The 15,034-nt window shown below is 41.0% G+C and overlaps 1 protein-coding gene across 1 annotated transcript in view; it reads left to right on the top strand.

Moving 5' to 3' along the window:
- FRAS1 (Fraser extracellular matrix complex subunit 1) overlaps positions 1 to 15,034 on the top strand; it is a 464,327-nt gene that overhangs the window by 173,915 nt on the left and 275,378 nt on the right. The window contains exons 5-9 of the mRNA XM_025384816.1: positions 482 to 641; positions 2,330 to 2,463; positions 10,547 to 10,630; positions 12,375 to 12,476; positions 12,771 to 12,962. Coding sequence (XP_025240601.1) covers positions 482 to 641; positions 2,330 to 2,463; positions 10,547 to 10,630; positions 12,375 to 12,476; positions 12,771 to 12,962 — 672 coding nt within the window. The remainder of the gene's footprint in view (positions 1 to 481; positions 642 to 2,329; positions 2,464 to 10,546; positions 10,631 to 12,374; positions 12,477 to 12,770; positions 12,963 to 15,034) is intronic.

Genomic DNA, 15,034 nt, shown 5'->3' with positions numbered 1-15,034 from the left:
CAGTGAGCTGAGATCGGGCCACTGCACTCCAACCTGGGCGACAGAGCGAGACTTCGTCTCAAACAAACAAACAAAAAAGTAAAGTCAAAGAAAGGAAACAGGATCAGAGAGAGCTACTGAAAAGGATATAGTCATTATGAAGAACACAGTAAATATATGTGTATTTGAACTGGGGAGAATGTTTTAAATGATAGGAGACTAGGTTATTTTTATTTTCTTTTTGTATTTACAAATTTTCTGAAGTTTGTAAATAAAAAATCTTAGGGTAATAGAAAGAGAAAGTCCATGTTTAAACTGGCCTTTGACTTGGAACATTGCAAATTCCACTCTCAACCTTGCAAGCTCATAGCTTTCTTCTGCCTTTCCCTGAGCTCCATCCTTAGTTTGTGTAAAAGAAGATTTGTTTCTGTTTGGCTGAATGAAAACCTGTATTTTGGCACTAACTTTTTTTTGTTTGTTTGTTTGTCTCCCTGACACACAGCATGGGACGGAATGGGCCTCTTCTCCATGTAGTGTGTGCTCTTGCAATCATGGGGAAGTCCGATGTACCCCTCAGCCATGCCCACCGCTGTCATGTGGACACCAGGAGCTGGCATTCATCCCTGAAGGAAGCTGCTGCCCAGTTTGTGTGGGCCCTGGGAGTGAGTATGAGCTTGTAGAAGTGGACCCTCTTTGCTTGGGAGGTTCACATGGCAATACCCCAACTCTACTCTTTTTTGCTCAGTGTGGCTCAAAGATTTCCTAACCCCATTCCATGTTGGAACCAAGTGCAAAACCTCGCACTGGGCAGGGTGGAGTGTCCCAGAGAGTGAGATTGGAACAAATCCTTAAGCGCCCTTCCAAATTTGAGATTCTGTGAGTTTCTGATATTTATCCCTCTGCATTCACAGCTTCTTAGACGCAAGGAAATAGGGAAAAGATCCTTTGATATGATTCCATAAGGCCAAGGTGGTTCCTTTTGCCTCCTTAGTGGACAGAAAAAGGAATAAATCAGTTCTCTGTATAGTATTGTCAACACTAATTCTGTTGGCTTGTCTTTGAGATGACGTAACATCTTTCTCCAAGATACACACGACAGGAAGCATGCCTTTTATTTATCTTTATTTCATCCCCACTGAAGAAAGTATGCCCGCCTAGAAACCAAGACACCCAGATTTTGTTCTGCAAGCCAGGGTCGGACTTTTAGGCCCTCTCCTTGGAATCCACACTTGTTCCCATACTCTTTTTATTACATTTTGAGGATCTATAATTCTTTCCATTTTTATAACTAGGTAGTGTATACTATATAATAAATAGGAATTATTATCATTGCTGTATTATGCTCTCTCACAACATATAATAGCTAGAATACTTTTATTTAACAACAACTGGAATGCACACTCTATTCTTGCTTTTTCTCGTTAAAAAGATACCTCATTTCTTTCTGATCCCCAGTTATTCCATTTCCAGTAATGCTTTATTTACCCTAGAGAATTCCAGGGATGAAAAAATATGCCCAAGAATTGATGAAAGGAAAATGCTTGCCTCATGCATTTCAGATGTCACCTACCAGAAAAGGACTGACAGACGTTTTGGGCTAAATAACAAACCCTATAAGTGAAAATACTTGGAACAACAGAGTTGGGGGTGGTGTGGGGAGTAGGTTGTCTGAGTTTGTGGGATTCTTTCTTAGGTCCTCAGAGGCTTTCTCATTGACTCTCCATGAGAAAGAATTTGAAAGTATTTTCCTGGAAAGATTGGAGGATCAACTGGGGCCAACAACATAATTTGCAAAACTGTAGGGTCCCTTGTTCAAAAATCAAGAGGGGAAAAAGCTTTTTTGTTGTTGTTTTTTTGTTTGCCTCTGTGATCTCTTTCTCTCAACCTGTCATATTTGTCAAGTTTTTTAGTTGCTATTTAATGTTTTCCTCCCTCGAGCCTGGGAATGAAGGGTGAGAGGATGCCCTCACAGACACCCCAGGCTCTACCCTGTGACTTGGTGCATAGGGCGCATGCAACCTCCTGGCACCAGCCCCCAAGAGGGTTGGGGATGACAGCATTCATTGGGACAGAGTGGAGGAGCTGGTAGCTGAGAACTCATCCCAGGAAGCCAGCAGCAGGTGGGACCATGCATGAGCTGAGCCTCAAAGCTTCACCTATAAAACACAAATTCAGAGATTTCAAGATAGCGACTGCTGAGCATTGCACACCAAATACAGGACTTCCTTCTGTGCACTGGGCTTCTGACCAGTGGGCCCTGTGCAACTGCACTGGCTGCACCTCCATGCAGTCAGCCCTGGGATCAACAAATGCCATCCCACTAGTAATCCTTGTTTCTTTGACCTTCCAGAACCCTGTTCCTATGAAGGCCGTGTGTTTCAGGATGGGGAGGACTGGCAGCTGAGCCGGTGTGCCAAATGTCTGTGTAGAAATGGGGTTGCCCAGTGCTTCACAGCTCAGTGTCAGCCTCTATTTTGTAACCAGGTAAGGAAGACAACCTAAGGATGCAGCCTTCACAGGCTACTGAAGAACTTGGAGTCTCTTCTGAGATTATGGCAGGCAGGCCTCAGAAGCACTAGAAACAAGAAGCAAAGACCTTTTTGTTTTCCTTGTAATTTTGGAGACCACCTCTGAGACATTTCTTTTACCCTTAGAAACTACAGATAGGTCTAATTACCAGCCACTTAGGCTAATTGTTATATAATGCAACTGAGCCTTGAGGGTTCACACAAGGAAGCCTCCAGCTCTAATGGCAGATGCTCCAAAAATGTCAAGCTAAACATCTGGAAAATTTAATAATGTGATTAGATTTGTTATTGGTTTTCAATGCGTAGGTATAGTCTGCTTTTTAAAGACATAATGCATATCTTTGAACATGATTATCCAGATGTACACAATTTAATTCTTATAGGATAATGATTCAAATTATCAAAGGATTTTCTCTGAGGACATTTAAGATAGTGGGATTTTGTTGTTCATTTAAAGCTGATCTGATTCTCAAAACATTAGCCTCTTCACGCAAATTTAGAAGAGAAAATCAATTGCAAATAAATGTGGTATACATGATATTTTATATTACAGTTTTTTACTCTTCCAGAGGCTCCGATGGATGTTCCATGGAGTTGATATATAACCATGAAAGGAGTTTGCCTCCAGTCAAAAAATAGCTCATTTTTTGATCTAAGGAAAAGCTGGAAACCAACATTCAGTTGATACAAAGCAGTACTTTGTGTCAAATAAAACAAAATCAATGACATAGCATATTGTGACAATTGGGCAATATTTTTAAAGGCGACAAAAGGCAATTAGACAAGAAATGCTAAATGCCAAATAAAGGAGAAGTGTATCTAATTGAAAGACTAGATTGTATTATCCACACCACACCAACTACTGTGCTCATGTCTCATGTCCCAATTCATCACAAAGCCATGTCCTTGCTTTAAGATGGCAGATGAGCTTGTTGATAGAGTTGCACAGTGTCTTGTTCTAATGTTCTTACATTTGGAGGACACTCTAGTGTTGAGGCATTCTGATTAAGCCCATTTTGGGGCCTAGTCCCCTGGGGTACGAAGGATAATTAAGCAGTTTGCCACGATAACAATAAGGGAGGTGGGAAGGAGGAATGGAAAGAAGAGTCCATTGGAGACCTTCTGCTTTAAATCTTAAAAAATGTAACCACAGACTGCATATTAGGGGACCAGCTACTGGAATAATTGAAAGTACTATTTCTCATCTTAAAAATCATTAAACATAAACTCTAGCTTCATATGCAATATTCACTTACAGTTTGTGTTAATATACATAATTAATGTAAAAAGATGAAATTTGGTACCATACTTTAGAGCTAATTAGTATGCAAGCAATTCTGAAGACTTGGAAATAGATTGATTTTAATCACTGTTGTATCATCAAGTCTGTATTTTTGCCATTACATACAAAAAATCTCAACTGTCAGATCGTTTAGAATCATTTTTCTTGATTTAATGTCACTATTAAATTTTGGATGTTTATCATACCTAATGATACAGTTTGTTAACAAATATACTGGATGTTCTGATGATCCAAAGGGGTGCTATCAAATCAGTGCTATTGTGGAAAATATCACCTCACCTCTACCATACCTACCACCACCACCATCACTATCACCATCACCACCACCATCACCACCACTATTACCACCACCATCACTACCAACATCACCACCACCATCACCGCCACCATCACTACCACCATCCAACCATCACCATCACCACCACCATCACCACCACCATCACCACCACCATCACTACCACTATCACCACCACCATCACTACCACCATGACCACCACCATCACTACCACCATGACCACCACCATGACCACCACCATCACTACCACCATCACCACCACCATCACTACCACTATCACCACCACCATCACTACCACCATGACCACCACCATCACTACCACCATGACCACCACCATCACCACCACCATGACCACCACCATCACCACCACCATCACTACCACCATCACCACCACCATCACCACCACCATCACCACCACCATCACCACCACCATCACTACCACCATCACCACCACCATCACCACCACCATCACCACCACCATCACTACCACTATCACCACCACCATCACTACCACCATGACCACCACCATCACTACCACCATGACCACCACCATCACTACCACCATGACCACCACCATCACCACCACCATCACTACCACCATCACCACCACCATCACCACCACCATCACCACCACCATCACTACCACCATCACCACCACCATCACTACCACCATCACGGGTGTTTACTATGTATCAGCCATTAATTATAAGAGCTTTTAAATTCTTATAACAGCACTACAAAGCAGGAGCTATTATTATGATTTCTATTCTATAGCTGATAAAACTGAGGTCCAGAGAGTGTAAGTAACTTGCTCATGGTGTCAGCACTTTTAACCTAAACAGTTCTACATTGCAATCTCAGAAGACTACATGTGACTTGTATTTTTAATCAGTACATTACTAATCCTGGAATAATGAATTACACATTTGTATATAATGCCAGCTGGTGCAAAAGTAATGCGGTCTTTGTAATGCCCGTTACTTTTGCACTAGCCTAATAATAATCATAATAATGATGTTTGCTAACATCAAGCCCTTCCAAGAATTTTATATACATTACATCATTAAATATAAGGAAAACACAAGTTTATCAGTAGAAATGTATTTTCAGGTCTTGAATTCTGGAAAAATTTGCAACTTATCTTCAAGGGTTGTTGTGAATTTTAATGTAAGGTTTTTATTTTTATTTTTTAAATTTCAAAAGGAATTTTGTAATCATTAATGAAAGTTTGGCAAGGGTGGACAAGCAGAAAGGAAAACAATCATCCATATTTCCACCATTCAAAAAGACCAAGATAGATTTGGTGATGGAGAGGGGAGGAAAATTCATTCCAATATTTTGGTAACAAAATGTAGTTACGTTTGTTAGCATAGCTATAATCACATTTTGAAAGTTGGTGATAATCCTTGACAAGAGGAGAAATTCCTTATGTTCACATAAGGGGTTATTCTTCTAACGAAGGATGTAAATTCATACTGAAGTTGCCTGCTTTCAACTTTTGTCCAGATGCGTTGTGAACAGAGCCATAACCATAACCCTTCCACATTTCTGTAGGCTCCCTGAAATTGTTCAGTCTGATGAGAGTTCTTGTGAGAATTTTAATACTATACTTTTATCAAATCTAATATTAATTAATCTGAGTAGTTTGAACTTATCTTTGGATGTTTTTTCAAGATAGATGGGCCAAGTGTGGTGGTTCACGCTTGTGATCCCAGCACTTTGGGAGGCCTACGGGGGTGGATCACTTGAGTCCAGGAGTTCGAGACCATCCTGGTAATGTGGTGACACACTGAGTCTACAAAAAATACAAAAATTAGCTGGGCATGATGATGCATGCCTATAGTCCTAGCTACTCGGGAGGCTGAGGTGGGAGGACAACTTGAGCCTGGGAGCTTGAGGCTGCAGTGAGCCATGATCATGCCACTGCACTCCAGCCTAGGTGACAGAGCAAGACCTGTCTCAAAAAAAAAAAAAAAAAAAAAAAAAGGAGAAAAGATAGAAAGATAGATGATTGGTAAGTCTTCTGAGCCTTTACGTATTTGAGTATGACTTTTTTGTTGCTTTCATACATGAAAGAAAATTTGGAGGGATCTAAAATTTGGAAGGACTATAATCTCTTCCCATCCTGACCCTATGGACTCCTTTCCACTGAATTTTGGAATTTAGTGCCATGGAGGAGAAATCTGAGGTTTGTCTGCTTTCTATTCTATTATATGCAGCTAATTTTACTCTGTTGCATTCTTATAGGATGTTTCTTTACTTTTTAATTCAAACATCTTTCAGAATATTTCTAGGTGAGTTATCTTTTTATATATTTTTGCCTGGAATATTATGGAGCTCTTTTAGACTGTATTCCAGTTTTTGAAATGTTTTCTTCGGTAATGGCTTTGATTAATCATATCTGTTCCAGTTATTCTCACTTCTCCAGAAATATCCATGACTCTTAGATTGCTCCTCTCTCTGTCCTTCTCATTATCCATCATGTTCTCTCTCATCGTTTTTCACTGTGCATTTCCTCTGCATGGCAAGAGTTTAAGTTCCTATCTAGTATCTCTAATACTGATTTTAATTTGACAATTTTGCTTTAATTAAGTCTTCTTTTTTATTTCTGCTATCATTGGTTCATCTAGTTTTTTATCCTGTTTACTTTTTATTGCTTCCTGCTTCTGTTTGGTAAAGTCTGCATATTCTTGCATCTTACTGAACTTACAAAATGGCTTTTAAACATTTTCTTTTAGATCCTGTAGTAAATAGTTTCCAGAAATCTGCTGTTTCTCTGAATCTTTAGAATGTTACTTCTTTGTCTTTGATGGGTTTCTGGACATGCTATCCCAAATACAGCATCTTGGCATATTGAATATTTTGGGCAGAAGGAATTTGAGTAAATGGGAGTAGCAGGAAAATCACTTTGACCTTCCCCCTGCCCTTCTACCCTGAAGCAGGTCACGAAGCCTAGGAAGCATTTTCAGATCTTTCCCTAAAGCGGGTTTTAAGACTCTCATGTGAGAGATGCTGTCCTTATACCTACATCTATACAAAAGGAACACCCTTATCTCTGAAGACACAGGGACACAGAGAAAAATCACCCTTTCCTTTGCCTTGCAAATTTTTCCCCAGTATGTTATCATTAGATCATACTTTTTGCCCAATGGAATGACTATCCATTCTTTATCACAGCTGCTCTAAGAAAACACTCAGGGTTAAGTGTTTCTTTGGGTCTTTATTTCCTTATGAAGGTTCCTGTGTCACATAAAACTTAAATACATTTTTATGCTTTTCTCCTGTTAATCTGCCTCAGCAATGAACTTAGGATGAGTAGAAGATATTTGTCCTTTCCTACTGATCATTCTTCAGAGTTTTCTCCCAAGTTCCCTTCTTTCTATTTCCTCATCCTTCATCAAGAAAAATCAGTCTATAGTCACTGCTTGAAAGCTGCAAGGGTAAGTGGATTTATAGCCAGATGCTAGGAAATAAGCACGCCTCCTAATCCAAGGATCTGGCAAGTTTTCACTTAGTGTAGCTACATTGACCAAGATCATTTCTTTTTCTTTCTCCACTGCCCAACCCTCTTGTGTTCTGAATACATGGAACAAAAAACTCAGATCTTCAGCCTGCACTGCTTTGAAGGCTCTTTCCATGTCTCTCTCTGACTGTGATTCTTTACACTGGGGCACTCTCCTTCCTCACTGCTTTTTATCACTCCCTCTACTTCCCCAGCACACATACTTCCCACTCATGTTTTATTGTTTGACATCATGGGCTCTGACTAGATGCAGAAAGAAAGATATTAAGGGAGGTGAAGGGCTAGGGCTAACTCTTTGCCTCAAACAGCAGTGGCCACACATTGGAGAAAAGAAGGTCATATTTTGTTAGATCTAAGAAGGTGGAAAGTTGGGAAGAGATGATGGTTCTTATTTTTATTTAGGCTTGCACAGCAATGGCAGGCCATAGAATGTCTTGGGGTCAGTGGGGCTTCCTCCTGGCAATGGCAGGAGGTGGACTGCTCATCTTACTCTTTGTTGGTGGGATTTTAATGTCTTTCTGTATTTTCAAGAGTATTGTACTGGGGAGAAATTTTGTCAAGAGCTTTCAGCCATAATACACTATAAACTTCTTTATCATAAGTATTTTTATTTAAGGAATACTGGAAACCATAATTGAATATATCTTTAGTAGTAGTCCTACCCCAAGTTGTAGTGGCATTAGTAATACATTTTAGTACTAAACCCCTGTTTACTGGGCACCATATTAGACCTAGGGTTGGCAAACTTTTTCCATAAAGAACCAGATAACAAATGTTTTTAACCTTGTGTGCCATACAGTCGGAACAACTACTCAACTATACCATCGTAGCACAAAACCAGCCATAGACAATATATAAATGAATGGGCATGGCTATGTTCCAGTAAAGCTTTATTTACCGAAACAGGCAGTGGGCTGGATTTAGCCCACGGACCATTGTTTATTGGCCCACGTATTACACTCTGTGGTTAGAAGGGCCTGTATATGGCGGTCAGAATGATAGAATTCAGGTGTATGGTAGCAACAAAAGTGTACATCAAAAAGCCTTTCCTATCACTGCTCCACCTCCCTACTCAGCTTCTTCTTACTTCCTCTCCAGTCCTGGCTGTAATGCACCAGTCCAGATGGATCTCAGCTCTCAATCATGTAGTTCTCTTGTTTCCTGAAAATGTTCTCTTTAATGCTTTTCCTTCCTGCTCTTGTTAGTTTATATTTTTGAAGAAAGATTCTGTTTTGGTCAATATGACGTATAATTAGATGTTGCCAATAAGATTTGGAAAGCACAATTTGCCCTATACCAACCACCGTACAGGTAATACCTCCCTCCCTGCGTATACTCATGGGGACTCTGCTACAGTTCTTGAGTCTACTCCATGCTGGTTAAGACGGATTGATGCTAACTCTATGCCTATTCAAGATTTGTGATTTTGACATTTGTTTCCTGTTTGTCTGACATTGTGTAAGGCTTAGTTCATTTGTTTATTATAATAAAGTTGCTGAATGGTGTAACATCAGCTAACGTTTATTTTCTCACTGAAAGCTTATTAAACTGAAGAGGTCTGTCTGAAGTCAAGAAATGCTAAATGATTGCAGTGCAAGTTCAATTTCCACGTATTCCATTAAACATCAGTGGTCATAATACTTTGCATATAGAAAAATAAAGAAATAAAACAACCTAAAACACAGAAAATAGTTGTCAATTTAATTCTAGTGGTTCCGTCATTTGAAATAAATCCCAGTTAGGTAGTGATACATGAATCCAACTCATCATATAAAATGGGATTAAAGAATTGCTGAGGTATGACTGGGGTTTTCCACAAAAAATTACAGTTCTGTGACTCCACCCCTCCCAAGTAGACTGGTCCTTCTTGTCCTTGCAGCATGAATACCAGAGTAACAATGACAATAAAATTGCGTTTTCTACTCCTCATAAGAGAAAGTGAAGACAACTGTTCTAGATTTATCTTCTATATAAAATCTGCCACTTCTTAGTTATTGACAGTTGGTTCGTTCTCACCCTTTCCTCTGCCTTTCATTTGTCTCCTTTCCCGACATTGAAGAAGGCTGTAGTGATAAGTCAAAGTAAGAGGCTGACTCTTTGGCATTAATGAAAATTAAAGAAAGAAAATTCTTCTTAGGGCAGCAGAGACAAATAGTCTGATATTCTGGGAGTGCTGGTTGTGGTAGAGGTGAGAATGTAGGGACAGGGCAGTTGGGAAAGGCTTCTTTGGGTATTTAATCTGTCACCCACATTTCTCTGCACTGGCTTATTCCCAGATATCTAGAGATATGAGTGATTTTTTTTCATGTGAAAGATCCCTCCAATGCACATATAAATATGTGTCCATTCATGTAAATAAATGTACACATTTATATATATGCAAAATAATAGTGAAGTAGCTTATTAGAGGAAGGATACCTTCACTTCTGAGTTTCAGGATGACTCTGCAGGAGTATCAGTGTTCTTAAATGTTGGTATGGTTGGTACTCGGAAGTCCTGCTGTCAACCAGTTACCATTACCAAGTTAGTTGTGTGACCTTGGGCAAGTTACACACCTCTCTGGTCTTTACTATTCTCGCTTGTAAAGCAAGGATAAGAGCATCTACTCATAGGGTCATGTGAAACACTTAGAACAGTGCCTGGAAGACACCAAGAACCATTATTATTGTTATTTGTGCTTTTCTTTGTTTTTAAAATAAGACAGGACTTGAGGCATATGCAAACTTCTTAAGGGCACCCTGACCTTGGAAGTGTTCATTCTTAGAGCCCCAGGTGACTAAGAAATGTTAAATGAGAGGCAAGTGCTGTTATAGATGCTTGGGGCGCATGATTTAGTTGGCTATGAATGAAATTTTCCTGCTGTTGTGGATCTTATTAATATCACTTTGTGATGGATTGTTCCTGTTCTGGGTGTTAAGGATGAGACTGTAGTCCGAGTCCCTGGAAAATGTTGCCCGCAGTGCTCTGCACGATCCTGCTCTGCAGCTGGCCAAGTATATGAGGTAAGCTTTCATGCTCCCCTTGTAGGTGTTTTGACAATCTGTTCTCACACATCTGCCCTCCACCCACTCCAGCCACCATAAGTCGCCACCCTCATGTCTGACTCTGCCAGGATTAGTAACTCAGTACATAAACAGCTTTTCTCTTCTCTTCATAGAAAACGTGTATGAAAAAATTATGTTGAAGGGGATTATAAATATAAAGGAATGTGCTGGCAAGCAGCACCTGGTTCATGAACCTTGGTGAACTTACTGTTCACACATCTTGAAGGGGATAAAAAGGGCTATTATTGGTTACCGTCAGTTTACATTTAGCTTTGAGGCTCTGGGGATGTCTATCTGCTTTGGCTGGATTTTATGCATTGATATCCAGAAACAGTCTCTTCACACCCCTGCCATCTTACATTGGGGAAAACCCAGGAGTAGTAGAAGAGAGAGGGAAGGGAGGCGAGAGGCTGTTGGTGGTAGAACCTGCAAACTCAAAAGTACTATTGGGTAGCCTGGATAACTTTGTGCCTAACACGTAGTAGGCATCAAATAAAGATGAGTTTAAAAAATTGAATGAATAGATGAATGAATGAGTGAATGTTCTGTCTTGGGAGTGCCTAACTGGTCCAGAAAAAGGTTACCTTACTCAAAAGTAAAGAACACATAAAAAATAAACTCAATTACTTCCCTTACTCACCCGCCACTCTAAAAAGGACTAAATAGAAATTAGGATGATAACTCTCAGTAGAAAATCTGAAAATAAGTATTAGGGGATGGGTGCCTCAAAAATTCTAGACAGGTCACTTGAAATCTGAATGAAAATAACTAATTGGGGAGGATTTTTATATGTACTAGATCTGTGCTGCGTGACACAGTGGCCACATATGTGGCTTGCATTATATTTTTATTGGACAGGATTGTTAGACTAAGTTTTTCTTTGAAGAGACAGGCTTTATATCTGTAATGGCATTTTCAACTGCAAGGAACAGAAATCCCACTGTAAAAGTGGCTAAAATGCTAATATTAATTACGTCATCTAACACAAAGTCTAGAGGTAGGGTGGGGCAGCTGCAAGTTTATCAATTCAGGTCTCAATGATGCCTTCACGGATCTAAGCTCTTTTGATCTTTCTACCTGCCACCCTTAACATGCTGGCATTTGCCCTTCATCTTGTCCCATCCCATCCCCAAGGAGACCTCCTCAGCCCTGGGCAGCTCATCCTCACACAGCTATTACTAAAGGTTGGTAGAAGAGAGGGGTGGGATTTTGTTTCATGTGGGAGGAGAATTTTTACTTTGACCTCCACCACCACTCTAGCAAATTTCCCCTGAGGTCCCCTCCGGTTGGACAGTGTCCAGGCCCTAGCTGCAAGGGAAGCTGGCAAAGTGAGTATATGGCAGTGAGGGCTGGGCCTCCTGGCAAAGCCAAGAGCTAAAGAATGCCATGGATGAGCCAGTCAACAAGGGCTTTCTGCCCATCTCAGTGTCCCGAGTCTCTATGTGCCTGGCACAGAATGGGCCCTCAACACACCTGTAGAATGAATATAGGTGAATGAAAATTAATCTAAAGTCTCCTTTGGACATTTATTGACTGTCTTCATAGAAGGTATTCCTATCTAAATGTTTTCATTTCTCAAGAGTACATTCAATGTGGCTCAGCTTACAAATGTAATAAAAATCAGGTATCTTATGTGTCAGTGCTTCTGTTTGATGTATGGGACGTTTGATTTTCCACGTTCTTCTTTCTTGTCTTCATGCAGCATGGTGAGCAGTGGAGTGAAAATGCCTGCACCACGTGTATATGTGACCGGGGTGAGGTCAGGTGTCACAAGCAGGCCTGCCTGCCCCTGAGATGCGGAAAGGTATTTGAGAGTGTGTACCTTACTTGTCTAAGCTCTATTCTGGATCATTTAAGGAATGCACTTCTTATTCCCAGGGGAATCAAAAGTTGTATAATGTTTGCAAAGTTACATAAAGATATGAGAGCTCTGCTTCCTAGGAAGAAGGGTTGAGGTGCAAGGGATCCTGCCCATCGTGGATCGGGCCAGGGAAAGAGCCCTGTAGAGCTTTGGTATTTTGGGTCCTCCTGCTTCTGTTGGCTCGAGTGTTTCACTGTCTCCTGAGGACTGCCCCTCACCTTGCTCCCTGTGTCCTAGGGTCAGAGCAGGGCTCGGCGTCATGGGCAATGCTGTGAGGAATGTGTGTCTCCTGCTGGGAGCTGCTCCTATGATGGGGTTGTGCGGTACCAGGATGAAATGTGGAAGGGCTCGGCCTGTGAGTTCTGCATGTGTGATCATGGCCAAGTGACCTGCCAGACTGGAGAGTGTGCCAAAGTGGAGTGTGCCCAGGTAAGAAGCAGGGGCCTTTCCATTACGACTGTTGCAGCTCTTTCTAATGGGATAGTAAGGGGCCCTGCCTGTTCTTTACTTCTTGGCAGCAGCAGGGATGTCCACATTGACTTCTCACATTTCATAGGACCTTCTAGCATAAAGATTCCATGGTATAAAATGAATGTCACTGTTCAGACTAGCTCGGAACAGCCCCTTGGAGCTTTTAACTCTCAGTGCATCTGGTCAAATTGGAAGCCCTGAGCCAGAGATGTGAAAGGGAAGGACATGATATGGGACATTAGCCTATCAGACAGCGCAGCTGGATCTCATTGCTGATGGCGAGCCCAGTTCGTCCCGGCTGTGAAACAGGGTCCACAGGTGTGCTGGTGGCTGGGCTCTTGTTGTAGGCCTCACTGACAGCATTTAGCAGAATGAGAGGGGCCACTTCCATGGATCAGGAAAAAACATAACATGCTTTCTGTTTTTAAGAGAGCAAAGGGGACCTTATAAACAATTAACTCCATTGGCCTCTGTTAACCTCTGCTGTCTGCAGAATTTCTAGAATCTTCTAACAAAGCAGCCTCTGTTTGGACTATAGATATACTGTATATTGGAGGGAAATGACTTTTTTTTTTCTCTTTGAACTTGATTTTGACCCATTACAAAACAAATTGCTTTTAAAGTTGTCTCCTTCTTCCTCACCGCTCCCTTCCGCCCCACCAATTTCCCTCTGGGCCGTGGACTTGAGTCGATGAGGGAAATTAGAAATATCTGGAGCCCTGGGTTTCTGTGAAGGCATTTTTCTTTCTAGTTCTTCTCCCCTACTTCTCAGCTCCTCTTAACCCTGAGCCTAAGGAGGAACAACCTTTCAGACATGGCTGTCATTGGCAGGGTTATTTTTCAATTTGTCTCCTACTTGTAGGTCTTGACAGAGTTGAGATATATTTAGGTAAAGAGGGACTTGCTTTTTGCAGATTTATTTCCCCCCACATGCCTTTTCATTTCTTCACATTAGAGGAGTCAGGGTGGTTGGATGAAGATGAGAAGAAAACCTAATCAGGGCCCTTTTTTGTTGTCTCTCTCGGGCTGAGGCTGGGCTTCCCTGCCTCGGCAGTCTGCCCCAAGGATCTCATTTCATTTTCTAAGGCCTTCGTTTATGTAACATCCTAGAATTTACGAAAAATATGGGAGAGGAGATTCTGGTAGGGTGGGTCCTTTAACCGTCTAATTTCAGTGAGATCTGAACAAAGAGTCTCAGTCACAGAAAATTGTTTAGCCTGTATCCCCAGCATTTCTGCATTTCCACATGCCTGCCTGCTGCTGTCAGCTGTGACACCTGGCTTTGGTGGCATGAGCCAGGCATTCTTGGCTATTCTTAGAGAATGTGAGGATTAGCTGCCAAAGTGGAGAGCACTTCAGTATTCCTCAAGTCACCCCATAACACTCTCTCATCCCTTTCTAGTTACTAGTCTTTTCTTTTATGAATTGAGGAGTTCTGATGCCTCGCCTATTTCTCCAGATCTTTAACCAGCTAAATTGCTTTTTCCATATTACTTCCATGTTTCCCAAGTTTTGTTTAAAGCCCTGAGTTCTAAACTAGAAACTCTGTCAGAAGTGAAATTTTAACCGACATTGAATCTGATGAAAAATATCTCTTAGTCTTCTTTATATGCCATGTTTCTGTTGACCTTGTTAAATAAAGCCCGGATGTACTAATTTCCTAACTCCTGCTTAACTTGTATCACTGGTGATAAAAAGATGAATAAGGCACATTATGACCTTAAGAGTTTCCAGGCTTTTTAGGAAGTCAGATATGTAAGCAAAAATTATAGCATGGCACCAATGAAAATATGAGTTAAATATATTAGGAGCTCCCGGAGGAAATGACTATGTCTGCCAAGGGGCATAGTGGAAGTGCCCTGTTGATATTTTTATTCAGTTCTACCCCACTTTCTGCCTGTCTTCTTCTGTAAAATATCAAGGTCATTTTGATTTCTGATCTTGGATACCAAGAGTGGATTAAGTGTGAGTGCAATGCACTTCAAAAAGATACAGAGAAGTTAATTTTTAAAAGAAGAGGCAAAGGTGTG

The sequence above is a fragment of the Theropithecus gelada genome, chromosome 5 (genome assembly GCF_003255815.1).
Source record: "Theropithecus gelada isolate Dixy chromosome 5, Tgel_1.0, whole genome shotgun sequence".
Taxonomy (NCBI): Eukaryota; Metazoa; Chordata; class Mammalia; order Primates; family Cercopithecidae; genus Theropithecus; species Theropithecus gelada.
This window is presented reverse-complemented; position numbering and strand designations above follow the sequence as displayed.